Genomic DNA, 24,509 nt, shown 5'->3' on the forward strand with positions numbered 1-24,509 from the left:
AAACTGGAGGATCATAGAGTATAGACTTCTTTTGAATGGGAATGTACGTTCACTAGATGTAGTTTTTTCCACAAATTGTAATTTCCCCCCTGGGGATTAATAAAATATAAATTCATATTATTACTTTAATACCGTATTTGAATTAGCAATTGTTTGTCTGCACTTGGGTATTGAGTTTTTTTTTTTCTTTAATGAGCCCAAACTTCTGTGTGGACTCCAGCAACTGTCAGCACAGATTCTTTTAGTTCAATACTTTTTCACATAGATTTATTCTCTTGAGCACCTATCCACCAGGTGCACATATCACAGAAAGCAGGCCATATTTTTTATTTAAACACTTGACCCGGTCGTCACTTGCACAAACCAGTTTGTGTAGAATTCGAAAACACTGTTACAGCACTACAATACGCATTATAGTATGCCCCAGTCTATTAAACAAAAAGAAAAAAAACAAGAAAACAGGTTTGTCATAAAATCTGTCATAACACTCTTGGTTTTCAGCAGCAAATGCCTGAAAGCAAAGATTTGGCCACTACGTAGTGAAAACATAAAGGACATTTGATATAATGTAATTTGAATTGTAAAAATACAACAACAGTGTTTTGATAATACCTTCATCATGCACTTGTACCCTTCTACTCCCAATGGGCCTCTTTCCTGGCATGGGCAGTCACCACAGTTAGGATGAACAGCTACCAATGGCACACCCACACAGACATAGAACCAAATGGTCATGTGTTCCCAGCTCAGATAAGACTGATAGAGTATCAGGAAAACTATAACGCCAGCCAGCATCAGTAGGATTGATGCAGCCTGGCAGGTCAGGCTAAAGCTGAGTGTTGCTGTGTCTTTGGTGTAAGCTGTTAGTAGCATGGCCATCAGGGCAAAGGCCACAAGCACCACAGGAATGTACAAACCCAGGATAACCGCTAGTGCAAGGATGTTAATTTTTATCTCAGATTCAGTTCCACTGACAGGTCTGCTGTAGTTGCAGGACAGTTCACCGTGTTGACGTGTTAGACAAAAGTGAAAGGGACTGATGAGGGCTTCGCTGGAAAGGATGAACACACCAGAAAAGAAGACCAGAGAGGTTAACATCTGAATGAAGATGAGCAGGAGAAACACCGAAATCCAAAGAATGAGCTCTGTGGATCTCCTCGCAGAGAGAACAGCCATAACTGAGGATGTCTTACGCCTTACGTCTCCTGACCTGGGAATTTAATATTCATGTTGACAGAAATTAATACAAACACTTAATCATTTGGGAAAACAATCATAAGAGTGCTTGTTAGTAGGCCGTATACAGAAAAAAGATATACAAATTCAATATGTCTGCATGAACTTTACTCAGTATCGTCTGAGTGATCTTTAAGAATCCGCGACAGTTCTCTACTTCTCAGCATAACAAACTTGTGCTACAGTAATTATATGTCACATATTTAATATTTAACCCAACAGTAGGTCAGCTGATCAACTTCCTCATCATGATCAGATTGGACTGTAGTCAACACTGAAATCACTAGCTTGTAGTAAAATAGTTACATGTATCAGTTCAAAAAGCTAGTAATTATTTTGAAATATTGTTTAGCGCTGATCATTTTGAAATTAGTGGTAAACATTTTGAAACATGGATAAGTGGTGATCATGTTGAAACTAGAGGTAAACATTATGAAACATGAGTCAGTGATGCTTATTTTGAACGTAGCTGGTTTATCAAGGATTAACAGTGATTAATAGCTGGGTATAACGTTTGATTGAGTAAAACGAGTAGTTTAATTTGGAGTTGCTCACTTACGTTTGATAAGTCAGTCTGGCTCGGAAAGTGTAGTCGCCTGGGGTTGGTGCACAGCACGCGCCTAGACCGGGAACGCGCATTTGCAGGAGTCTTCTCCAGTGGTGCGCGCTTCGACAGACAGTTTGACGTGCGTCTTCTCCAAGTTGGGAGTGCGACATCCTCTGCAACGTTAATTACTCTTACTGAAACGCAAAAAAAGTTCAGACGGTACGTACACATTACTTACTTCCCGTTTTAACTGTTATAGCTGATTTAACTTCTACATTTTGGATAGATTTTATAAGTCTGTTCAGCACGACAGGGAGGCGGGGTCGTCTGTAAGGGGTTTCTTTGTTCGTGTTGCTTTGGGCAACAATTAATGACAATTCGCATACGGATATTGTTTGTGTCATTAATAATTACAATTGAAATTATTGTCATGACATTCATTGTTAAACAGTTTAAACGATGCGGATCCATGTTTCTTCTAATAGGCAGCACAACTGGATCAAGGTGTGGTTTTACACAACAATTATAAAATACAAACAAAGGCAAATCACATATATGGTTTTCCTGACGTGGGGGCTGATATATTAATATGGACGCGATATTAATTGGCAAAGTTTTCAGTGCAACGCGTCCAGATTTGGTTTCTAATGGAGTTAAGACCTGAGGGGTGACATGCAGTGCAAAGCAGGCAAGAAAAGAGATAACAAATGGATAGAATTTCCTTCGGGCACTCCAGAAACAATTACCATATAGACACGCACACATCCCAACACTATATAGCACATGCTGTACTGAGAAGGGCACGAGAGAACACAATGTACCTCAGAACACACACTGGGGTATTTTCTGCTCAACCAGATGAGTGCATCTTGACAAGTATAACAAGTTTCTATTTTTAATTTTTGTTTTTTTTGTAACCTTTATCAATTGCTTATTCATGAATCTGTGAGAAAACCAACCAACTTGTTACGGAATGCCTGCAACAACAATGTTATGTAATATTGAGCTAAAGAAAAAGCTTGACATTACTTTTTGTAATCACGTAAATACTAGAATTTGACATGTCATTATTGAAAGTGTAATTTGACTGTCATTTGTCTAATTTCTTCAGGTTCATCATGGGAAACCAACTAAACAGGCGAGGAGCCTCATCCAACAGTGTTGAAACTGCTGACACTGAACAGGAGCCTGCACAACCAGGAGAGGACTCCGGGCTAACATTGAGTCAGGAGGCCATTAGAGCAGAGAATCTAGATGTGGTGATGGTGGAGCCAGTAACACTAATGGCATGTTTACCCACTGAAGAATGTGTCTCAGAGTGTCAAGTGACAGAGACTCCTGCTGCCTTGGACCCATTAACTGAACCAGAGCCTGTGGCAAAGAAAACCCCAGCTCCAGTCCAACCTGAGCCTCTGGTCAGCCAACCATCACCTCCAGAATCCGATCCAAAACCTGTTGCTAAAGCTCAGTTGGCTTTAGAGTCAGTTCCCGAACCAGAGCCAGTTCCCAAACCAGAGCCAGAACCAGAGCTAGTTCCTGAACCAGCGTCAGTTCCAGAACCAGAGCCAGTTACCAAACCAGAGTCAATTCCTGAACCAGAGTTAGTTCCAGAACCAGAGCCAGTGCCTGAACCAGAGCTTGTTCTCGAACCAGAGTCAGTTCCCAAACCAGAGTCACTTCCCGAACCAGAGCTAGTTCCTGAACCAGTGCCTGAACCAGAGTCAGTTTCCGAACCAGAGGCAGAAGTTGAGACAGACCCTGAACCCATCGTAGAGTCAGTAAAAGCCCCAGCTGAGGTTCTGGAGGAGAAGACAGACCTGCTTAGTCAAGAGTCTCTCCCTGAACCAGTGATTTCTTCACCCCCATTAATCGATCTGGGTGTCCCTGACATAACTCCCCAACCTATTGACATTCCGGTTTGCATCACTGCCCCAGTCCATGCAGACAAGCCCTCAAACATCCCGGTGACCAAAGAATGCCAACAGAGTGCTGAGGTTAAAGAAAGTGAGAACACATCGGAACCTCTGGAAAAGCTGATGGGAGTGGAGGCTGCAGGGAATTTGGAGCAGCTTGTGAGCAACATCAACGAGGAAAGTGTTTGTGGACTGCTGAAGAACTTAGAGCTGAAAGGAAATGACCTGGCCGAAGACCTCATTCCCACTGATGTCGAGATCCCTGATTCCATGAGCACTTGCACTGAGCTGATGTGAAACCACGGAAAAGAATTCATTAAATAAGTGAATGGATATTTGTCTATGAAACCCTCTTTAACAATTTCATGACTTCTGAAAGAATCACAGATGCAGTGTTTTTACAACTTACTTTAGTGGCCTTATAAAGGTAAAAAGGTATTTCTCTTTCTAAATAAACCAGATGTGCCAAAAGGTGTTTTGTTGGGGCTTTAACACCACAGGGGTTATTATCAGTGTACTTTTGTGTATTGCTGGGCAATAGTTATCTTTCTCTATGCAAGTGCACCATGAAAGAATTTAAATGCATTTCTTTGAGTGGAAAATCAAGCCATTGCTATTTATAACGCCTGACAAAAAAAAAGGTTGAAGGCATGTTGATCAAGAACAAAGTGAAAAGCAGAGGATATGTGCATCAAGTTCATGCAAAACAATAGGCAAGGGACAACAGCAATGCAACCAAGATGGAGACAGTATGTGCATACCGCTTTATAGCAGAATACAAGTGTCCAATAAACATTTATGACTTAACATAACAATGTTTAGACTTTATAATATTGCTTTCTTTATTGTATATATTTTCATTACAATAATGGGATTTCTTTTTTTACTTTTTACCTAGGTAGCGGCTTGCTTGTGAGAATAAAAATATGATTATACGTTTCATGGTGATTGTACCTGATTTTCTTTTACGACAAGATATTGTTATGTTGAAGATACTTAACATTCTTAAGCTGTGAGGTCACAACATCTACAGTGGCTGTAGGCCTGTCCCATCATTCTGAATGTGGAATAAGATTGAGCTTGCCAGTGCAGAGCATGGATCTGTTAAATGCACGTATTGGAACAATTGGAGCTTTTTCCTATTTTAGAGCATGTTTTGTAACACACCAGCACACGTATGGAACACAGTGTACATATGGAAATCAAATTCCGTCAAACACAGCATAGATCATGTAAGAAAGACAGTGCCTCCTCACAGTCTTGTGGGAGAGAAGACGAGAGTGGAGCGGCAAAGCCACATTCTTTCCAAAGGAAGGAGGTTTTCGGGGGCCTGGGTCAAAAGTCTTCAGTGTGACTGTTTCAGTCCATGAGAATTCTGCTCCTCACATGCCTCTCCCACCGCACTCCTCTTGCACTCACTGCATTGCAATCCCAACATTTTGACCATGTAGTCAATGGATTGGTATGAAAAACTTAAAAATGTAACTTAAAAAACAATTGACTTTCCCATAGGAACACTAAAAATGAAGACGGACAACACTGCAATGACATCAATTTAACTTTTGATGTACAATATTAAATCTATATCAGAATATTGTTGTGCATCACTTATGTATTCTACAGTTTCATCATACTAAGTCCCACTCCCAATAAACATTTGTCTGGTCCAGCCACACCTAACCTTTACAGCCTACGCCTTAGGGCATGGCAACTGGGTAAGTCCCTTGGTTTTGGCAAAACACTGATGAGTCCCCATGGAGAGGGAGAGGCACTCTTCAGACAGCGATCTCAGTTGAGCTAGCCTTTAGTAGAGGATACAGTTAGTAGACTCATAGAGCTGCTTCTTGATGCACACTGAGAATAGATAAACAGCTGATTGGAACTATTTGTGATTCCTGTCATACCAGACGCTTCCAGCTCAATAAACAAAAGTTCTGGACTTGAGTCTGCCCTCTCCTTGATTTCCTGCCTCACTATGGACACTATGACCAAAGCACAAAAACAGAGAAAACAGAACTTGGTACTTGCTTCTGTGACAGTGTACAGTATGTCAAGGAAGGAAGACACAAATATATACAGTGTGTAAATATATATATATATATATATATTTTTTTTTTACTTAAGTAACTTATTAGATTAAAAAGAAATGCTTGTATGGAGTAATGGTGCACTACGCAACAGACTTCACAGTAACTTGGGTCAAATTACATTCAAGTAGTTGTGACCATGTCCATTTTTGTTTAACTAGATGTTCTCACATTGTGATTATTTATAGAATTATTACTATTAGCTTTTTTTTTTTAATTCAGGGGTAGATTGTTCAGTTGGTAGAGTGGGTGCCCATATATAAAGGTTTACTCCTCGACGCAGGAGTAAAATGAAATAATCTTCAAAAACAAAAACAAAATTCAGGTCCAATGGTTTCCAAACTGGTACACAGCTAACCTGATCTGGCTTAAAGAACAATGAGGACACAAAATTAGTATAAATGTTTGCCAATGTGTTTAGGGCTGGGTCTTTGTACTGCCACAACTCATCAACCCATTGTGCTGTTGCAATCAAATCTGGCAGATGTGGCAACACAGTGGTGGTGATTCATCAATAGGTGGTGCTACAATGAAATAAGGATTTTAAAACTCCTCGATTGTTATACATCTAATTCACTCTAAATCTGGCACAATTCATTTTTTACAAAAATGGTTTCTGATTTAGTCTCAAGTGACTCTGCAGCTACATTTTTAAATTAAATAAGCTTATGAAAGTCTGTTTGCATATTTCAACTCTAAAAGCATATTTGACAGAGAAGAAGCTGACAGAAATTTAAGAGTCTTAAATATCTGTTTTAATGTTTTAAAATAACAAATACAAACAATTTACATCATAAAGCACTGAAGAGCTGCAAAAACATTTTTAAAATTATTTTTATAAATACTGAGAGTACAATATATTATGAGTATATAAAGTAAACGCTTCTTTGGATTTTTTCCAATAAATACAGTCAGAGTCATAAATACAGCCAAGTCAGAGTTATTATTTACAGGGAGCCATTATTAATAGCCTAGCCCTGGATCTCAGGACCAAGATTATGCAGTGCCTTTCTGAAGGCAAACAAACAATCAGCAGTTCATCTGAGGGCAATTTCACATTTTGAAAAAAACTATCAAATGTCTTACTTAAGGAGAGTTTCTCTTTTTGCCATTAGCCTTCTGTATTTTTTGGCCAGGTCAACATTGGTGCGTCCAGGTTGGAAGTTGTATGACCACAAGATGGTGTTCCAGGAGAAGCCGTAGGTCTTCACTCCTTGCAGCAGGTAACGAACCTCCTCACGGCTGAAGTCTTTCCTCTCCCTTCTCTATGATTAGTAAAAAGGAAGGCAGAAAAGTAAAGATAAGACAATCTGTCCAATGGACAGGAGAGTGTGGATTATGGAACAAATCTCACATGCATGAATGCACACTTGTCATCATTCAGTACTATATCTGCGCCTCTTATGTGAACTGTTAATGTCTTCTTTTACACATGGGCTAGTTACTAAAGTTCTACTTAATAGAATAATCAAATCTAAAATCAGTGTTTTTCCTGTTTAAATCCTCTGCTAAAGATGCCTGTGTGACTAATGTTTATAGAACATACTGGTGGTCTTCCACATTTCAGCCAATTGTTAACACATTGCACCAAGTACTTGCTGTCATTCTTCAAAGCATATCATACAGTTTTGAAATGATTTCAGTATCCTAAGAAAATCAACTTGTTGAGACTTGACACCTGATGTCGTGGTCAGGTCATAATTGCATGGTACTGCAGTTGCAAAGACTATTTTGAAAGTCCTTCTACTTGTGTATTCAAGGAGGCTCTGTAATTTGTGTAAGACTCCAGTGCTGAGCTGATGGATCAACTTGTAATAATGCAAGAGATGACCAAGCCAGATAATCATTTTCAGTTTCTACATAAATAAATGCAGCAATTTGTTCCCTTTGCATTTCAAGCAAAGTCTGTTGATTTTTATATTGTCTTGAATGTATTGCCTATAATGTTTTTTTCCAATTTTGTAAAATGCGGGCATACATTTAAATATCTTTTCTCCTTTGTCCCATGGATTCATTTTCACTTTAAATAAATAAAAAAACACTCTGTATTACGGTTTGCAGTGTGCAGGCAATGCTATAATGTAGTATGAGAGCCAAATAATTCTGGTTATATGAGAAATGATTCTCACATCCAATCACTAATCTACTTTTCACTGTACATTTCCACATTGTAGTCCTCAAATATGTTTTACCCTTCAATGCATTTCCGCATACAATCATAGCATTAACAAGATTTGGGAAATCCAAGAAGGCAATATAAATATCAATGACTACAATTTTGACAAAAAAATATTATTTTGAATTCTTACAGTGGAAGACTGATCTGTGCTTGTTCTCGGCTCATCATTAAGAGCAGGATTTCCACTAGTATTCCCTTTTCTTCTCTCTGTATTTTAAACATAAATCAGTTTGCAATTGTGTGTGAAAAAGACTCATAGGACGCCAGGTTCTCGCAGTCTCTGAGAAACTCATTTTGTTACTCAACAACATCATCAAACAAACAATACAGAAGGGGAAGAATGACTGATGAGGGAGAGTAGGCAAGAAGAACGGGGCAGACAGAAAAAAGAATAGAAAAGAAGGGCGTAAAAAACTGCTGAACTTAACAGGGACATAACAAAAAGGTGGACAGTGCAGTGGAAGACAAACCTGTTCTAGGTGTGCACTCACACAATGTGAGCATTGGGAAATGCATTTGGCTGAGAGGTATAAAGATACAGCAAATGACAGCACAGAAAGACTGCACTCCACAACAGTGCTTATACACCCAAGTTGCAACACCACAGCACTCACTTTCAGGCTACAGAAAATTTGATTTGACTAAAAGCATGGGAATTGGCAGAATTGGAAAGCAGAAGGTGAAAAATAGGATTGATGGCAAATACAGCTACAACATATATACTTGTATCTTAAAGTATAGTGAATGTAATGCAAGTACAGAACATGCAAAATCATAAGATGAAACAGACTAAAATGCCTCCTCCTTTAACAGCATGTCACTGGCTTAGTACAAAAACATCACTGCACACCCTTTCAATCTCTCTCTCCCACACACACACACACACACACACACACAGTGTTATACAGAGTGTGAAACAGCTTAATACAGCTGTGCAGCTCTGAACCAGCTCTAGCCTGCACTGTGAGAACACTGGCTGCAGTTCAACATTCCTTGTGCTCTTTGGTTTGTATACTGCCAAGAACACACTACAGAGGACAGCTCTCCCCACAGGCTCTCAATCACAACGTTCACACACACTTTTAAGTCATCTACTGTAAATACGCTTATCTGATCTCACATATCTACCTTCAGAAAGACAAGTCCTTTTCAGGGGAGTCAAGCTTGGACCTGAGAGGAGTGATAAGATCAATGCTGTTAATATGACAAAAATAGGACAAGGACAACAACAACTGCTATGTAGCTGTGATTATGTCATATACATACCGGTACTGTTATAAGAGGAAAATATCTGCTTTTTAGCTCCACTGTACCGTGGAGTCAAAGTGATACCTATGATGGAAGAAGAAGAAGACACGCAAATTACACACCTACACAATACTGTACATGTATGATGGTTTAGTGGCTTACAACAAAATTGGGTTTGAAAATGTATTGTTGTATTTGTTAGATCCCTACGGTCCTTAAAGACATTGGTGTGTTAAAGAGCTATATAGATCCACTTGCTGAGTAGTTCTTACCATTATGCTTCTTCCACTGGTGTTCTGGCAGGGAGGTCTTGCCTTTCCCTGTTCCTTTCCGTATAGGAGTCAGGCAGACCTCTTTTACAGAGCAACAGAAATCAGACATTTCATAGTAGTAGTTAAAGACAACGTCTGTTTTAAACTGAGGTAATGGACAAGGAGAGTAAAAATGTTTTGTACCATAAAAAAAGAGTTTGGAACAACAGCATCATGCATGAGCCATGTTTACCGTCTGAACGTTTTTCTCATATTTAACCAACTCCAGACAGGATCTAACATATTCATTGGTAACGTTTAAACATTTATCTTGACTGAGGTATGCACTATGATAAAGTTTAGAGGAGATGTTACTAGTATACATATTTTACAAATACAGCCTTTTATAGCTGTCAAGCAATGAAAGCACAAGTTAAGCACAATACCCATAATTCAGTGCACATATTATGTAGAATATGTTATGGGCAAAGTCTGAAATGTAGCCCATGCCCAGGTTTTAATATCTGTATAGTATACTATCTTTTCCTGCTAAATGCAGAAATATTTAGCCCATATTGCAGTATCAGGTTAGCCAATGCTAGCCTTACCTAAAGGACCACAATGGAAATACGCCAAAGGGCTTTATTTTTTTATCCTGACACTGTTTTGCTTATCTAATGAAATGGTCTAATAAAAAAAATCAATCAATCACCAGGTTATAGGGAACAGGGTAACAAAATGTAAAACTTGAGCACTCATAAAATATCTAAAAATTTGCCAAATGTAAGTAGAAAATGCACTTCCACACACTCACACCCTGTAGTAACAAGGGTACAAGGTTCATTTACTTGTCATTTTACAAAACAGGGTTACACAATAAAATGTAAGTTGTCGCGCCTTCACACTACACACACATTTGACACTTTCTTATTTTATCATTGTGAGCATCCACAGGGAAACACTGGGGGGTAAGCATATGGAAGAAAGCAATAAGGTTCAACTGTGAGGAACACTGTCCATTCCTATGTTTAATGTGAATTCAAAGTGCTTAATGTTGCGCCACCATGTCAAGGTCAAGGTAACCTTTATTATCAAAAAAATGTGTCCATGAGCAACACATTGTTTGACTGGAACTACTTCTTTTCATAAGAGGGTTTTCCTGTGCAACTGCAAATGTTGAATTTTGCTTACCTCTCCAGTTCTCCCAGCTTCTCTGTGGTTCTGCAGCTGAAACTCTCTCAGGATCTGAATCTGTCTTCTCCACCCTGTGGTCTTGGTACTCTCTCCTGAACAGAAGGTTGAAGTGACGGGTCCTGAACTGCTCTGTGGCCTCCTGGAGAACTTTGTGCATGTCACAGCTGTGGTGGCAGGAGCTTTGGCGAGACGCAAAAGTGCGACTTGTCACCTCCTCAAAAGGCAGCACACAACCTAAAGGAGTGAAAGAATAGGGATGCAAGGAATTCCGTTTTTGGAAATCCAGTGTTGGCTTTACAATAATATAATTGAATGATACCTTAAAGTTTAGAAATATAAATACAATTTTGATTATTTGTGTAGCCTTATTACAAAGTCCCAAGTAAGCTTGGACAAGTTTCTTTAAAATAACATATTACACCATCACAGAAAATACAGTATAGTAAAGGCTGACCCATACACTATGCTTGCTTGAACTCTCAATGACCATTAAATGATAAAAGAGGTAAAGCCTTTCACTGAGGGCCAGCATCTTGTTTTCCTACCTGCACACCGTATACTAGAGAGTGAGCGTTCCTCCGCTGAGATTTTCCCCACCTTACTCATCTCATCGTGCTGTAACTCTTAAAATAAAAATATATCACTTGAAAAAACATGCCTGAAACTGCACATCTAGAGATAACTAAAATGTACACAAAACAAAGTGGCGTGAAGCTGTGACTCTTACCTTCCACATCAATACATTTAATTTCTTTTGGTACACTGTACCTCACTGGTGCTGGGGACTTAAACAACTGACTAAACAAAAACAGAAAGAAAAAGAAAAATTTATGTTGATAAACTATCATTTAATTCAAGCTTATCTCATTAAGAAGAAATCAAAACTTAGGAACACTACTGACCTGTCTGCTGTATAAGGCTCTTTGCCTCCCTCTAGTGACTGTAGATGGGAAGGCTTTAGGGCCCCAGTACCCTTGCACACGGAACACCACACATCCCCTTCACTAGTTTTAGCCTTCTCTTCTTGAATACTTAAATTGGAGCTCATGTGTTTTCGTTCACTGTCATTCCTAGGCTTGATCACATTTCTGAAAGTTTGAATGTAGTTGTCACCCCCTGCTTCGATATGTTCAAGAGTGCTGTTGTGCCTATATGCTGTGGGAATGGTTTTAATCCTCTCCTTCAGCTGCAGAGGCAGTAGTAAAGGTGGGGGCCGAGGCAGAAGCACTTGCCCTAGCCCTTTAGTTAAAGTTAATGGTTCTGTGTCTTCCTGTTGATCGTTAGCCTCCTAAAAATGGGCACAAGCACACATCATGTGTCAAAACGCTACATGCCGTCTACATTGTGGCAATGTGTGGGAATGTATATCGGACCTTTGCTTGTCTCTTCTCTAGCAGGTCAATCCTGCGCAGCAGCTCTCTGGCTGAGCTTCTGAAGCCGCCCATATTTGTAGCGGGGGTCACATTTACACCCTCCCCCTCCCTCGCTGTGATTTCAGGCACTCCCAAGGACATGGCTTTACAGACAAAGACAAACAAAGTCATTATGAGAGTTCCATATTTTACATTCACCCCACATATTACTCCAATCACTTATTCTATTTATTTACAATTAGATCTAACTTCCACTCTCCGAAAAGTATGAAGAAAGCTAAAGAACTAACTAATTTAAATACGCTTATAATTGTAGTTATGTGAAAGGAATGCAAAAAAATTAAAATTGGAAAGTGGAAATTCAATTAAAAAAATGGTTAAAGGAAGAAAATGATTAACCCCGATCTTTATTGCCTCAAGATCACAGTGCTACACTGAGCCATGTAATGCTTACCGCTATGTCTCTGTCACTTAAATATGCAAGAGAAAGAAAAACTTGTTTATATTGTTGTTTCAAAAGTAAAATGCACGTAAGTAAATATAGGGAGAAAGAACGACATTTTTGTTGCAATTGTGCTAATGAAGCATTTATATTACTTCTTGAGTAATAGTACAAAACACCCCACGATGATGACTTACTGGCCTGTTTGCAGGTCTGCAATATGAATGTAGCAGCCTTCCTAACCTCCTCGCTTGGATCTTCTGTGAGTAGGGTTATGATGAGGGGCAGGCCTCCACACTGCACCAACTGGGACTGGTGCTCCTCTACAAACAGGAAAAACAAAAGACCGCGGCAGTGGTTGAAAGTGTAAAGTGTGTAAAAATATAAAGTGTAAACACACTCCACTACCAGAAGAAATGTTGGCAAAAAAGCACACTACTGTGCAGTCTCACCAGAGGATTCAGTGCAGTGGCCCAGGGTGAGTAAAACAGAGAGCCTGTCCTCAGGGTGCAGATGTGTGCTAGTCAGCAGGGAGAAGAGGTGGGAAACCACGCCATACTGAGCCAGACCTGAAGCCAGGGACGCTACAAAGAATAGATTGTGAAGGAAGGAGACACTTTGGTTGTTTATATATATGTGTGTGTGTGTGTGTGTGTGTGTGTGTGTGTGTGTGTGTTTGTGTTTGTGTGTGTGTGTAAGAGAGAGTGAGTGATACACACAGTTATCTGTGATGCAAGCTGACAGGGTCTTGGATATAGTGACAGAAAGCTGGCAAGACAACAAGCTTGTATCTGCCGCAGAAGCTAGACGAACTAGTGCAAGAGTGAGAGTATCCAGACCCCCCGAAGCAGAAAAACTCTCCTGAACACAGGCTGCAACAACAAAGATGTGATAAACATTTAACAATCAGTTTTTGTTTCAATTTAGATGTTTTACATAAATATAAATTATCACAGGTTTAGCTCAAGCCATTCGGCCCCTTTTACTTACAGTTGTTTGCAACTGTCATTGCTATAAAGGAACATATGGGTTGGAGAACCTCAGTGCGTGGCAAAGCAATCTGCTGAAGCCAGACTTTTATTATGGGAAAGGCTGCTACACAAATACGCTGGCCATCCTCTGGAAGAGAAAAACCAAAACAGTTTTTGCTCTTACTTCAGATATAAACTTATGCCGTACACTATGGTTTGACTTGAAAGTAGTTGCCTGGACATACATGTTTTACATATGAACTGCTCAGTACAAGGTACAAAACACACAGATGATATTACCATTCTGAGGGTTGTTGACACAACCACAGAGAGCACTAGACACAGAGGCCCAAAGTTGGTAGGTTTGAGTAGCATTAGCTGCTGTCAATGTAGCCTCTGTGGAGACAGGGGAAGTGGTCCTGCAAACAAGTATACTATTAAACTTCTATGTACTGTGTAAGCTTATATGAGTGTTTTTTAATACAATTTCTGGCATACTTCATGTAACTGCTGTTTAGAAATGCAAGATACCTGAAAAGCTGCAGTAGAATATCTAGGCAGCCACTGGTTTGGCCTAGAGTCTGTCCTGATTCTGCAATTGCACACAGACACATGAGGGCTATAAAAAGTACTGTATATTTCATTTAACGTGCATGACATGTCTTTCGTGAGCTTAAAACTAAACCAAAGCAAAGAAAATGTATGTTGTGACAGAAAAAACTTGCACATAAATGGGACAACCAATCCTGTAGCTTTGACTCATGTTGTCAGGTGAGGAGCTTGATCTTACTGTTGTTGGCTACCAACACAGACAGCAAATAGACAGACACTCTTTTCTGTGTTAGTGGGATGTCTTCTTTCATCAAAAAATCAGCAAGGTCTGCAAATGTCTCCTTTCTGCACAGAGAATTCTTGCAGTACACTACCAGAAGGAAAGATAAATAGCATATTATCAAAATTTAAATTTAAAAAAGCCATTAAAAGAAAATTACTTGCACTTGAAACTACTGCATTACACCAATACATAAACCTGAACAGTGTAACATGATATTATGCACATATGGCAGTACACAGGTTTGTATACGTATTACACATATGCTGTATCTCAATTCAGGACGACAGTCACATTTTTAAAACTGTATGTCAAAGACAGGGTGACATAACAATCTGTCTTTTGCAGCTTTTAAAAGACAACAATCTCTAGACAAATGGAAGAGATTAACTTTAACACACTACACTTTTTGTCAGACAACGTATTATGTGTTTTGGCGCCCACCGTATACCAACGATATTTACCACTTAAGGGCAACTTCCTGCCTGTAAACTTGCAAATGTTTAACTTTACAAGATGACAAGGACAACTTAAATGCATAGTGTTGATCCCTTTAAGGCTGAGTTGTCTCATTTGAGGTAGAAAATCTAATCTTCAACTACTGCAAAGGACACAACTTTTTGGACTGCATCCTTAACAAAATACAGCACTGAATTGTGATTCAGCAACAGTCACTCACTCTCACACACACTCATACACTCACACCTCACACACACACACACACACACACACACACACACACACACACACACACACTTACCATTGGCCTCTGCTAACGTGCCAAGCGTAAATAGTGCAGTCTCCTTTACATCTGAACAAACAATACTGGATTTGGAGAGGTTATACACAAATGCCACACCTCCCATTTCTCTCAGCAGGTCCACATTATCCTCTGAAATAATTAAAGTTTAAAGTGAAACAGACAGTAAAAAGAAGATATGTCAGGGTGTAATGCTGAATACATACATGCATAACTGACTTAGATTCATATTGTGTCATTATATCAGCAAACGTGTCCAACAACAAATCTGACTTATGGTGCTGTCGGTGTATGTAAGAGATGGTTAAAGGCGAGGCCAAGTTTTTGTCATTGATGTTTAGGGTTAGCACTATGTACCTCTCTTTTCACAGATCGAGTGAATCGCGAGAAGAGCTTGTTTCTGCAAATCGGGACATCTCATCTGAAACTTCAGGCACTCAAGCAGCAAATTAAGATCTGTCCTTGTGGCTGAAAGCAGAACAATGAAAAAGCAAAGTTAACCAAACAGGCATACATCTGTAAATGTATAAGGTTACATAAGCTACATATACAAATACAAAATGTTCACATCTAGAGTTGGCATTAAGGTTACTCACTATTCACGTTCCGGCTGCTGCTGTAAACCACTGTATTATCCATGCCACTCTTTTAATGCCTCAATGATTCAAAAACTATTAACAACGGTTAAATGTCACCAAAGTATGGATAAATTAATATTAGCTACAAGAATATAATCTCTTATTCAACCACATTTAGCATTATATAGTGTGCTATTTTCAGTACTCGCTAGCTAGCTAACGGTAGCTAGCGAACAAAAATGTGCCGGTAGCTAACGCTAACGATCGAAGCTAGCAAACTATAACTTCGATGCCAGTTGCTTTTCAAAGTTCGATTTTTCTTCAAGTTAATGTTCAAACTTCTGCTTTAGGAGTAACGTCAGCGTATCCCCACTTCTCATTAAACAAAGGTTAGGGTAAGTTAAGGTTACAAGACAACATATTAACATATTTGCCAATCATCAAAATCATAGCGTTTGCCGTTGGTGACAGAGCGTCGACACATCACGTTACCATAGTAACACAATATTGACGCCTGCGCAGTATGTCCGATTTGACGTCGAGACGTGTTTCTATTCTTAAAAAGGTTTCAGATGATGATAGTTAATTCCTGAATTACCCGTCTATGACTACATGAAAAGTAAGCAGATTTTCAAATATACTGTAGGCCACTCTTAATTCAACTACTAGGTACAAAAAAGTAGGCTACCAGAAAATCTGACAGATCTTCTTGATAAAAAGGATTCATAATTTCTGTAAAGTATGTGCAACAATAAAACCTAAATAACAATTTGGCTTATTTGTTATACAAAAATGCTCTTTTGTACAGTTTTAGACAGTTACAGCTGTCTTGCACACAGTCGGATAAAGAAGAACATCAGGGTCATATTTATTTGACTTTATCACATTACTGGGTGGGATTTAGAAACATGTCACCATTAAGGAGACTTACCTTGACACAGGAATGCAACCACAAGTAGGCCTACTGTGGTTGATGATCTTGACTCAATTGGACATTAAGTTGTAATAATAAAAATATAAGCATTTTCATTTATTTTATTCCATGCATTACTAAAAATGTCAAGCTAAAAAAATTACTGACTAACAAAAGCATGACAGTTTTAAAAATGAGATTTATGAAATAACAAAAAAGTAAATAGTCCTTTGTGCATAGTTTCTGATACATTTACAAGGACAACGTGCTATCATCGTTTCTGTGTCTGGTCAAAGCTAGGGGACCTACGTCATATCAACCACAACAACAAAGGGACGGATACACAATACACAAAAGAGAATACGCGGAACAAATAGTTTTTGATTTAACTCTGTTTTGTTAACCAGCTGTTAGCCCTTAACGGACAACTTGCTAGTTAATGTTACTGGCATGATCAATCTAGACTTAACCACCATCAAATCAACAAGGCTGATAATTGATGACTTGCATGTCCTGTCATCACATACTTCTGTATTTCTTCATGTGCCATATCTTGGTGTCATTGGCATAAGTACTCTTGACATACTCCAGTGTATGGGGATGGATTATGTAAAAGTCAATGTTAAATGTGTCAGGAAAACTAAGTCTGGGCAGACAATGGGCTGGGCAATAAATAGACGTTTTAGAGGATTGTTCAATATGTTTTTTTTAACAATATATTTATTGTTAGGAATTAACATGGTAAGAACATTAATGTGGCCTAAAATGGAGATGGGCATAAGCATCCATCTATTCAGAAATACAGTAACAGACTGTACTAAAGGATCAAAATTAGAAGCAACAATATTTTTAATTTCTGGAACAGTATTGATCCCAGAGTAAGTAAACTCCTTTTGAGAAGATGTGGTAATCTGTGGGTTTTGTCTCTCATTCTTTTTGGTGGATTTGGAGTTACCTTATATCCTTTACGTAACGAGTTACTTTGGAGTTAACCTCATATCCAGAAAATTTCCCAAAAGATTCTATTGCACTAACCAGTGTTGGTATAGATGATGCCAGATTGGACAAATAAATAATAATATCACCTGCAAAGAGTGAAATTATATGCTCTGTTTCTTCTATTTTCACCACTAGGATTCTTGGTTGATAGATGGCCAGGGATAGGGGCTCAATAGCAAACAGAAATAGGAGAGGGGACAAATGGCCCTGTTGCGTGCCTCTGTGTAATCTAAATGGTTTGGATATCTAATTGTTTGTCAATATCTCAGCTGTTGGATCTGTGTATAGGAGCTTCAACCATTTAAGATAATTGTGACCAAATCCAAATCTTGCCACAAACTCCGTTAAGTATTTCCATTCCATCCTGTCAAATCCTTTTCAGCACCCAGTGACAGGATAATAACCCCTCTGGCTTGGGAGTTAACTGGGGCTGCAAAGACTTGTCCAGGCCACCTTTATTAACTCTAGTCATATCAATCAAATGTGATTCTTGCATGAAATAATTTGGGATTTAAGTAATCTAATTATGTCCATTACCTGTTTTAGTTTAACAAGTTAATTCAATCATTTAAGCATAGAAGTAACTATGCAGCGGGGCACCACATGTAAAACACACAAAAAACACCCCAGTAACCACATGTACACAGTAAGCAAAAAATAGAAGAAAATGAAATAGAAACCTGAGAACCATGATGCATTCCCCAACTGAAAAACATAGTTGTAACTACATACTTCAGTTGTTTTAGACACCCGTGGCTTGCTGTGAGGAGCAGTGAGGCGTAAGAGCTTTATGAGTCCCATTCTTCCTAGGGCTTCAGCAAACGGTCAAATAATCCGACATTTCTGTGAACATGAAACGTATCTTGCATCTTGGAATGGGAACATGTGTAAACTGTTATCAAACAATGAGATAAGAAATGACAAAGTAAAACATCCTCACTAGAAGGAGAATTATTCAGAATGAAACAAACTGAGCTTCAACATCATTATTAGAAACCAGATGGATTTGTATATTTTAGGGCCTTGTCATCTTTAAGCAGCCGTTCAGGAACAAATAGTTTCCCGTACAGCATTGCATAACTTCGATGGTAGGTGGTTATTACAGGTTACCGCATTAATAGCTTATCATGAACTATAAATCATCATGTTGCTCTTCCTCATCACTATCATAAGGTTGTTTACCTCCGGCCACATGGAAACAACCGGTGTCGTGATAGCCACAATACAGGAGATTCTGTTCAATCTACTCATTGTCCGGTGCTGATGTGGTAGTGGTATCTCTTCAGATTCTTTGGACAAACTTTTTTGTCTCGAAGGCCGACGTGGAGGAGTGTATTAAACAGGGTAGTAAACACCAGGTGGCGCCAAAACGACGAATTGTCACCCTATTGGCTTTCCATATACCAATGTGACGCCACTTCCTTGCATGAAGTTAGACTGCCAAAAAGCAGCAAAAGAAGACATCGATTCATTCGTAATTTTACCGAGTTTGTACGTATTTAATCAATGAAGTAACAGTATTTACTTAACATATGCACCAAATAAATTTATTGGTTAGACCTCAGCGTAGCTAGTTAGCAAGTAGGCTAACTTTCGTTTTTTTATGTTCAAAATAGTTGTCACGTAGCTAGGTTAGCTATTTTGCACGTATAACGCCACAGAAATGTCATAACGAGAGGTAACGTTAACGTCATGCTGCTCGGTATTGGCTCAACGTTATAACGTTATCACCGTGAGTACGACCTTAATTTTGTGCCACATAACATCTAACGTTAGCTTGCGTTAACGTTAGCTCCTCGTCAAGTGCCGTGCCAGTAGAGGTCTAACACCGGAGTTGTATCGAACTCTTACGGAAGGGGGCTACGCTTTTTGACAGGAGGGAAACTGCATCAAAATAACATTGTTGATTTCCCTTTCCCCCTTAGACATCGGGGTGAATACGTTGCACTACACCCTACCAACAGCGGTGCTTTATTAACTAGAGATGTCTGGACGTGTGTGCGCCAGCATCCTTCAAAGAGCTTCAAGCTACACTTCGACACTTTCTGCCCCACTCCAGGTTTGTACACCGACCGACTTAGTTATAATGTAATTACCGATTTTTATATTCAGTTTTATTTAACGGTATTTTGTATGTTGTCATCACAATTCTTTTTGTTCATTTAGTACACCCACTCCGTAGGATTTCCCTCATCTCAACCTCGAGCAGCCCGCCAGTGTCACTTCTCATCCTGGGGTAACGTTACCTCCAGATCTGGGTTGTGCTTCACTAGCGACGAGTCCGGAAGTTGGTCTCAAAGTGGGCGGCACCTCTCAACTCATCAGGACGTTGACTTCCAGCTCAGTCAGGTCCAAATCAACAGTATTCTGCGATCTAATGAGCAGGTAATGAATGCCATAGGTGTTTCAGAAACTGGCATAACAAATATGTAGGATATAAAATCAAAGTACACAGTATATTTCTGAGACAGAGTAGAATTAAAAAGGTTGTTTTTATGCAAGAAAGATTTCAATGTAGTACATTTACAGTTATGACTAACTCTGTCCATTGGTGTGTACTTGCATCTGTGTCTCAGACAGTGAGTGTGCCAGAGTTTGATGGCAGGGTACTCAGTGCCGTGAAAAAGTTTGAGAGCAACCAGTTGGCTGCTAACACACCTAATGAAGATCGTCGTAGTGCAGCCACCTGCTTACAGGTATGCGTGCACTTGGTCTGTAATTCAATCCATCTCCCTTCTTGTAAAATTAAAGGATTAAAAAAAAAAAAAATCTGTTTCAGTCAAAGGGCATGCTCTTTGGAGTATTTGATGGCCATGGGGGCTGGGCATGTGCCCAGGCTGTCAGTGAGCGTCTGTTGTACTACACTGCAGTTGCAATGATGTCAAAGCAGATCCTGGAGGAGCTTGAGAAATGCATGGAGCATGGCAGAGCTGTTCCTCCCATCTTGCAGTGGTACAAACACCATACAGACTTTAACTGTCGTGAATCTGCTTCCCTCTACATTGACCACCTGAGAGTCTTCTGGCAAGAATTACTGGACAGTGATGAACATGGAGAAGGCATGGGGTAAGTACGAAGACGTGGATTTCTGTCAAACTTACATTGGGGTAATTTCAAAGAAATGAACCCCTTTGCCTGTTTTTTATTTCCCTTCATTTGCCATTTTGCTGTTGTTTTGCATTAGCTAATTACAAACACCTGCTGGTTTATGTAATCATAATGACATTTATTTTAGGGTTAATAATGTATGCTTTATTAGTCCCACAAGGGGAAATTACAATTTACACTCTGTTGTTATTACACACAGGCCTGACTTACACATACATGCTCAGTACCTATACATGCACTAAATGGAGAGATGTCCGAGTGAGGGGGCTGCCCATGGAAAGGTGCCCTGAGCTGTTAAGGGTCTGGTGCCTTGCTGAAGAGCACCTTGGCAGTGCCCAGGAGGTGAACTGGCACCTCTCCAGCTACCAGTCCACCACCATACTTTGGTCCATATGGGGACTTGAACCAGAGACCCTCCAGTTCCCTAAGGACTGAGCTACTGCTACCCTTCAAACGCTTAAGATTAGCATACCTGTCATGTATATTCTTTTAAATAGTTTATTTTTACTATCAGGGTTTTTGTTTGGTACACCATAATAGTAAATACAGTTAACCTAGCTTGTTGTCTGTTGACATTTGAATGATTCTAACACTATATCTACATATTATCGTCATATACTCTAAATTTATGTGCTTAGACATATTTGTGATCAGCACTTCTTTTTCCTATATCCCTCTATGATTTCCTCAATCTCCTTTCTAGTCCTCTGGATGCTCTGGATTGTTCTTTCAAACGGCTCGATGCTGACATCTCCTTGGAGGCTCAAGTCCCCTTTTCCAATGATCTGATGAAAAGCACAGCCATCCAGGTACCAACACGAACCTTTCTTTGCTGCTTCTGTGAATTCACAGCCACACACAATGTTGATACACCCAAACTCATCACCTCTCCAGGTCGCTTTTGCTGGTTGCACTGCCTGTGTGGCTCATGTTGGCACAGACAGGATCCACGTGGCGAATTCCGGTGACTGCAGAGCAGTATTGGGGGTACTGGAGGAGGACGGTTCATGGAGCGCTTTACCTCTTTCCCAAGACCACAACTCACAGAACCATGCTGAGATGGAGCGGATCAAGGCCCAGCACCCGCCCTCAGAGAGAGACACAGTGGTCACAGATGACCGACTGCTCGGGGTGAGAATTCTTTATTGCATATCAATTAACTAGGGTTGGGTTCCGTTTAGTTTTTCTCCCCATACCGGTGCTAAATTGATACTTTTAACTGAACTCATACTACTAAAAAAAAGTTTTATTTTTAAAAATGAGCCTAAGATGACAGTCAACAACATTGAAGAACGGCTTGTTTATTGCTAAAGCCTCATGGTCAAAATTAAATTATTTATTAATAATGTAAAAACAATAACTTATTTTACCAGTAAGTTCTTGTTAAATGACAAAAACAACCACCAGATGGGAAAAGGGTAAACAATAACTTCTTAATGCACCACAAGGCTCAGGCTACCAGTTTCAAGTAAACATACCGTCTGTGTTGTTTTTCCGCATCTGCAGACTGTTACGTCTTGTATAGAAAAATACAGTCACACTGTCCGCATACTGTGTTTAATCCAGCTAATAGCTAATTGGCTAATGGTAGGCTTCCGTTACATGCTGTCCTGCAGTGTAGTGTTAACTAGCGTCACATGCTGCGATGCTTCTGTTGCATGTAATGTCTGTTTCGGAGCATCAGAGAGAAGCTCAAGCATTTCATTGGCACCGAAAGGTGGTGCCAAAATCTGTGTTGCTATTTGGTCCAGTAGATACCGGTTATTTTGGCACCGGTGCCAGATTAGCACCGGGTCTTGTTACCCAACCCTTCACTTAACAGGCAATGAGTTGATTGCTGGATATAGAAGTCCCTGATCCTAAGACGTTATTGTACCATCAAGGTTTTGATGCCCCTCCGTGCGTTTGGTGACGTAAGATTCAAGTGGAGCCTTGAGTTGCAACAGAGCATTTTAGCCAGCCTGGAACCTGGAGTTGACTTGGACTCTCTCAACCTGTACCACTACACTCCACCTAACTACCTAACTCCACCCTATCTGGATGTGGCACCTGACATAACCTGTCACAAGCTGAGACCTCAGGACCGCTTCCTGATCCTCGGCACTGACGGGCTGTGGGATGAACTGGGGAACGAGGAGGCTGTACGACTCGTCGGAGAGCACCTGAGTGGGATTCACCTACAGGTTTGTGAGAGGAGCTGATTCACAGCACACAACGTTCACCTAAAACCTTGCAATTAGTTCCTTTTGTTTATTGTATTGGAAGCTTATCCAGTAAAAGTGTTTTTGAACTGTTCTTTCTTTTTCCTAGGCTCCCGTTTCTCCATCTGAGAGGCAGATGAAATTGGGTCAGATGCATGAACTCTTGCTGAAACGCCAGGCCCGTGCCTCCCCCGCTTTAGATACCAATGCTGCTACACACCTCATCAGACACGCTCTGGGCACTGGGGAGTATGGAGAACTGTGCCACGAGAGGCTGGCCTCTATGCTCACTTTGCCAGAGGACCTAGCTAGAATGTACAGGGACGATATCACTGCAACCGTGGTGTATCTGAACTCTGACCTGGCCAGATACAGCTAACAGAAGTTTTTTTGTAATTTTTATATTGCCAGACTGTTCATGTCATAGTCAACATTTCCTCCAGGCTGTCATTTTCTGGATATTTTTGTACAAAAAGGATGATCATTACAACCTGTTGCATTCATAAGTTTAAAGATATTTGTAACTGTTAACAAACAATTTTAAATGAATGGGCAGTTTTCAGTGTTGTATTATGTAGTGCAGGTACAAGTAAAGAACTTTATTCATGGTGGACATTTTATATACATTACCTGAGTCAGGTGTCAAAAGTGGAAATGTTGGCAGTAATCACAACGCTACAGAATAATGCAGACACTCCTTTTGTTCCTGTGTACATTTTTGTTTTTATTTCTCTTTCACAGTTTGCTGTAGACCAACGCGAGCAATGGGCCAGTAACGAGTCCTGTGCTTCTAATTTTCCTCCACATGTACACTTACCTTTAATTAGTTTAATAATAGGCTGATGTCACTGATACCACATATATATAGTGTCTATGGCAGTTTGTTCCATAATAGGCTATATATCATGATCTATTTGGAAAAACCAAGCAATTCTATGTAAAATAAGACATTCGGCACCCCATATAGGCTGAATGGAACGATCCTTTGTTCCACAACCATATTTTCAGACACTGGGTCAATTTGCGTGTAAGATTGGCAGTCGAATCAGGCTCCTTAGATCAGGTTGTTGAATATTCAACTATACAGGGTCACTCCTACAATACACAGTACATATACATGTGTATTATATTATGTGTATTAGTATATATTTATTCAAGATGTATGTGATGTAATGTCATGCAACTGCTGAATCAGGGTACTGGCACTTTGTTTAGACCAATTCAGGCACTGCTCTAGACCATCCATCTATGACTTTATTTTTGTAACTACTTCGCCGTTTAGCTGCATGTAAGCTGGGAAGCATAGTTTTAATTGTGTAAATGTAATGTCTTCAGTGTGGTTGTTAGATGTATATAAGTTGACACACCACTTAACAGTTCAGAGGCTTTATATTTAACAATTGTTAATTTATTCTGTTGTGTTGCTTGGGTTTTGAATCAGGGATGTGGATTAAAAAGTAACATTAAAAACGGAGGACAACTTACATTTTGCTAAATGTAGAGAGTTTTGACATCCAAACCTGTGTGGGAAAACAGAGTGTTCAAAATGTAGTTCTGAGTGTCACAATAGCCAATCTGATCCTCGAGTGTTATGTAAACACTGCTACTGTCGGAGGTGCATCACTACACTGGCCTGCATCAACACACACCTGCTTGTTTGACAAAGGCCTCAGGTCA

The 24,509-nt window shown here is 39.7% G+C and overlaps 4 protein-coding genes across 12 annotated transcripts; 2 read left to right on the forward strand and 2 right to left on the reverse strand.

The window, feature by feature from the left end:
* Window positions 1-250: 250 nt before the first annotated feature.
* On the reverse strand, window positions 251-1,982 carry LOC117949120. Its single transcript, XM_034879146.1, has 2 exons — window positions 1,796-1,982; window positions 251-1,210 (listed from the first exon to the last, which is right to left on the reverse strand). The coding sequence occupies exons 1-2, from the start codon at window positions 1,951-1,953 to the stop codon at window positions 412-414; spliced, it is 957 nt and encodes a 318-aa protein (XP_034735037.1). The 5' UTR covers window positions 1,954-1,982; the 3' UTR covers window positions 251-411.
* LOC117949118 (E3 ubiquitin-protein ligase RNF12-B-like) lies at window positions 1,750-4,508 on the forward strand. Of its 6 annotated transcripts, XM_034879143.1 has the most exons (5): window positions 1,750-2,002; window positions 2,895-3,286; window positions 3,371-3,406; window positions 3,461-3,483; window positions 3,514-4,508. In XM_034879143.1, exons 2-5 carry the CDS (start codon window positions 2,902-2,904, stop codon window positions 3,991-3,993), a joined length of 924 nt encoding a protein of 307 aa, XP_034735034.1. In that variant the 5' UTR covers window positions 1,750-2,002; window positions 2,895-2,901; the 3' UTR covers window positions 3,994-4,508. The 6 variants fall into 6 exon arrangements, with proteins under 6 accessions (XP_034735034.1, XP_034735035.1, XP_034735036.1 ...); XM_034879144.1 differs by lacking the exon at window positions 3,371-3,406 and having other exon boundaries at window positions 2,895-3,304; XM_034879145.1 differs by lacking the exons at window positions 3,371-3,406; window positions 3,461-3,483 and having other exon boundaries at window positions 2,895-3,321.
* A 2,033-nt stretch (window positions 4,509-6,541) lies between these two features.
* Window positions 6,542-19,758, reverse strand: terb1 (telomere repeat binding bouquet formation protein 1). Of its 3 annotated transcripts, none has more exons than XM_034879298.1 (20): window positions 19,670-19,758; window positions 15,391-15,501; window positions 15,034-15,165; window positions 14,232-14,363; window positions 13,973-14,033; window positions 13,742-13,860; window positions 13,461-13,589; window positions 13,190-13,342; window positions 12,923-13,054; window positions 12,668-12,793; window positions 12,029-12,171; window positions 11,558-11,943; window positions 11,383-11,453; window positions 11,201-11,278; window positions 10,653-10,889; window positions 9,483-9,563; window positions 9,229-9,294; window positions 9,091-9,132; window positions 8,093-8,169; window positions 6,542-7,048 (listed from the first exon to the last, which is right to left on the reverse strand). In XM_034879298.1, exons 1-20 carry the CDS (start codon window positions 19,683-19,685, stop codon window positions 6,866-6,868), a joined length of 2,475 nt encoding a protein of 824 aa, XP_034735189.1. In that variant the 5' UTR covers window positions 19,686-19,758; the 3' UTR covers window positions 6,542-6,865. The 3 variants fall into 3 exon arrangements, with proteins under 3 accessions (XP_034735189.1, XP_034735191.1, XP_034735188.1); XM_034879297.1 differs by lacking the exon at window positions 19,670-19,758 and adding an exon at window positions 15,630-16,146 and having other exon boundaries at window positions 6,543-7,048; XM_034879300.1 differs by lacking the exons at window positions 8,093-8,169; window positions 19,670-19,758 and adding an exon at window positions 15,630-16,146.
* Window positions 7,732-24,243, forward strand: pdp2 (putative pyruvate dehydrogenase phosphatase isoenzyme 2). 2 transcript variants are annotated; one of them, XM_034879301.1, is made up of 9 exons: window positions 7,732-7,744; window positions 19,449-19,582; window positions 19,690-19,908; window positions 20,100-20,219; window positions 20,303-20,589; window positions 21,335-21,440; window positions 21,526-21,762; window positions 22,515-22,814; window positions 22,942-23,211. In XM_034879301.1, exons 2-9 carry the CDS (start codon window positions 19,508-19,510, stop codon window positions 23,209-23,211), a joined length of 1,614 nt encoding a protein of 537 aa, XP_034735192.1. In that variant the 5' UTR covers window positions 7,732-7,744; window positions 19,449-19,507. The 2 variants fall into 2 exon arrangements, with proteins under 2 accessions (XP_034735192.1, XP_034735193.1); XM_034879302.1 differs by lacking the exon at window positions 7,732-7,744 and adding an exon at window positions 18,924-19,014 and having other exon boundaries at window positions 22,942-24,243.
* Window positions 24,244-24,509: the final 266 nt, after the last annotated feature.

The sequence above is a fragment of the Etheostoma cragini genome, chromosome 8, assembly GCF_013103735.1.
Source record: "Etheostoma cragini isolate CJK2018 chromosome 8, CSU_Ecrag_1.0, whole genome shotgun sequence".
NCBI classification, from domain to species: Eukaryota; Metazoa; Chordata; class Actinopteri; order Perciformes; family Percidae; genus Etheostoma; species Etheostoma cragini.

Excerpts from the sequence above, each read along its gene's own strand:
- terb1 (XM_034879297.1), bottom strand. The coding sequence starts at position 15,672 with ATGGATAATACAGTGGTTTACAGCAGCAGCCGGAACGTGAATA. Across the intron at positions 12,172-12,667 it reads GCAGACCTGCAAACAGGCCA|CCATGTCCTTGGGAGTGCCT; the intron begins GTAAGTCATCAT and ends TTGTCTGTAAAG. Across the intron at positions 11,279-11,382 it reads TAAATGTATTGATGTGGAAG|AGTTACAGCACGATGAGATG; the intron begins GTAAGAGTCACA and ends TTTTATTTTAAG.
- LOC117949120 (XM_034879146.1), bottom strand. The coding sequence starts at position 1,953 with ATGTCGCACTCCCAACTTGGAGAAGACGCACGTCAAACTGTCTGTCGA. Across the intron at positions 1,211-1,795 it reads GCCAGACTGACTTATCAAAC|GTCAGGAGACGTAAGGCGTA; the intron begins GTAAGTGAGCAA and ends TTAAATTCCCAG.
- LOC117949118 (XM_034879140.1), top strand. The coding sequence starts at position 2,902 with ATGGGAAACCAACTAAACAGGCGAGGAGCCTCATCCAACAGTGTTGAA. Across the intron at positions 3,287-3,370 it reads AGTTCCCGAACCAGAGCCAG|TTCCTGAACCAGAGTTAGTT; the intron begins TTCCCAAACCAG and ends AACCAGAGTCAA.
- pdp2 (XM_034879301.1), top strand. The coding sequence starts at position 19,508 with ATGTCTGGACGTGTGTGCGCCAGCATCCTTCAAAGAGCTTCAAGCTAC. Across the intron at positions 20,220-20,302 it reads GTGCAGCCACCTGCTTACAG|TCAAAGGGCATGCTCTTTGG; the intron begins GTATGCGTGCAC and ends AATCTGTTTCAG. Across the intron at positions 22,815-22,941 it reads TGAGTGGGATTCACCTACAG|GCTCCCGTTTCTCCATCTGA; the intron begins GTTTGTGAGAGG and ends TCTTTTTCCTAG.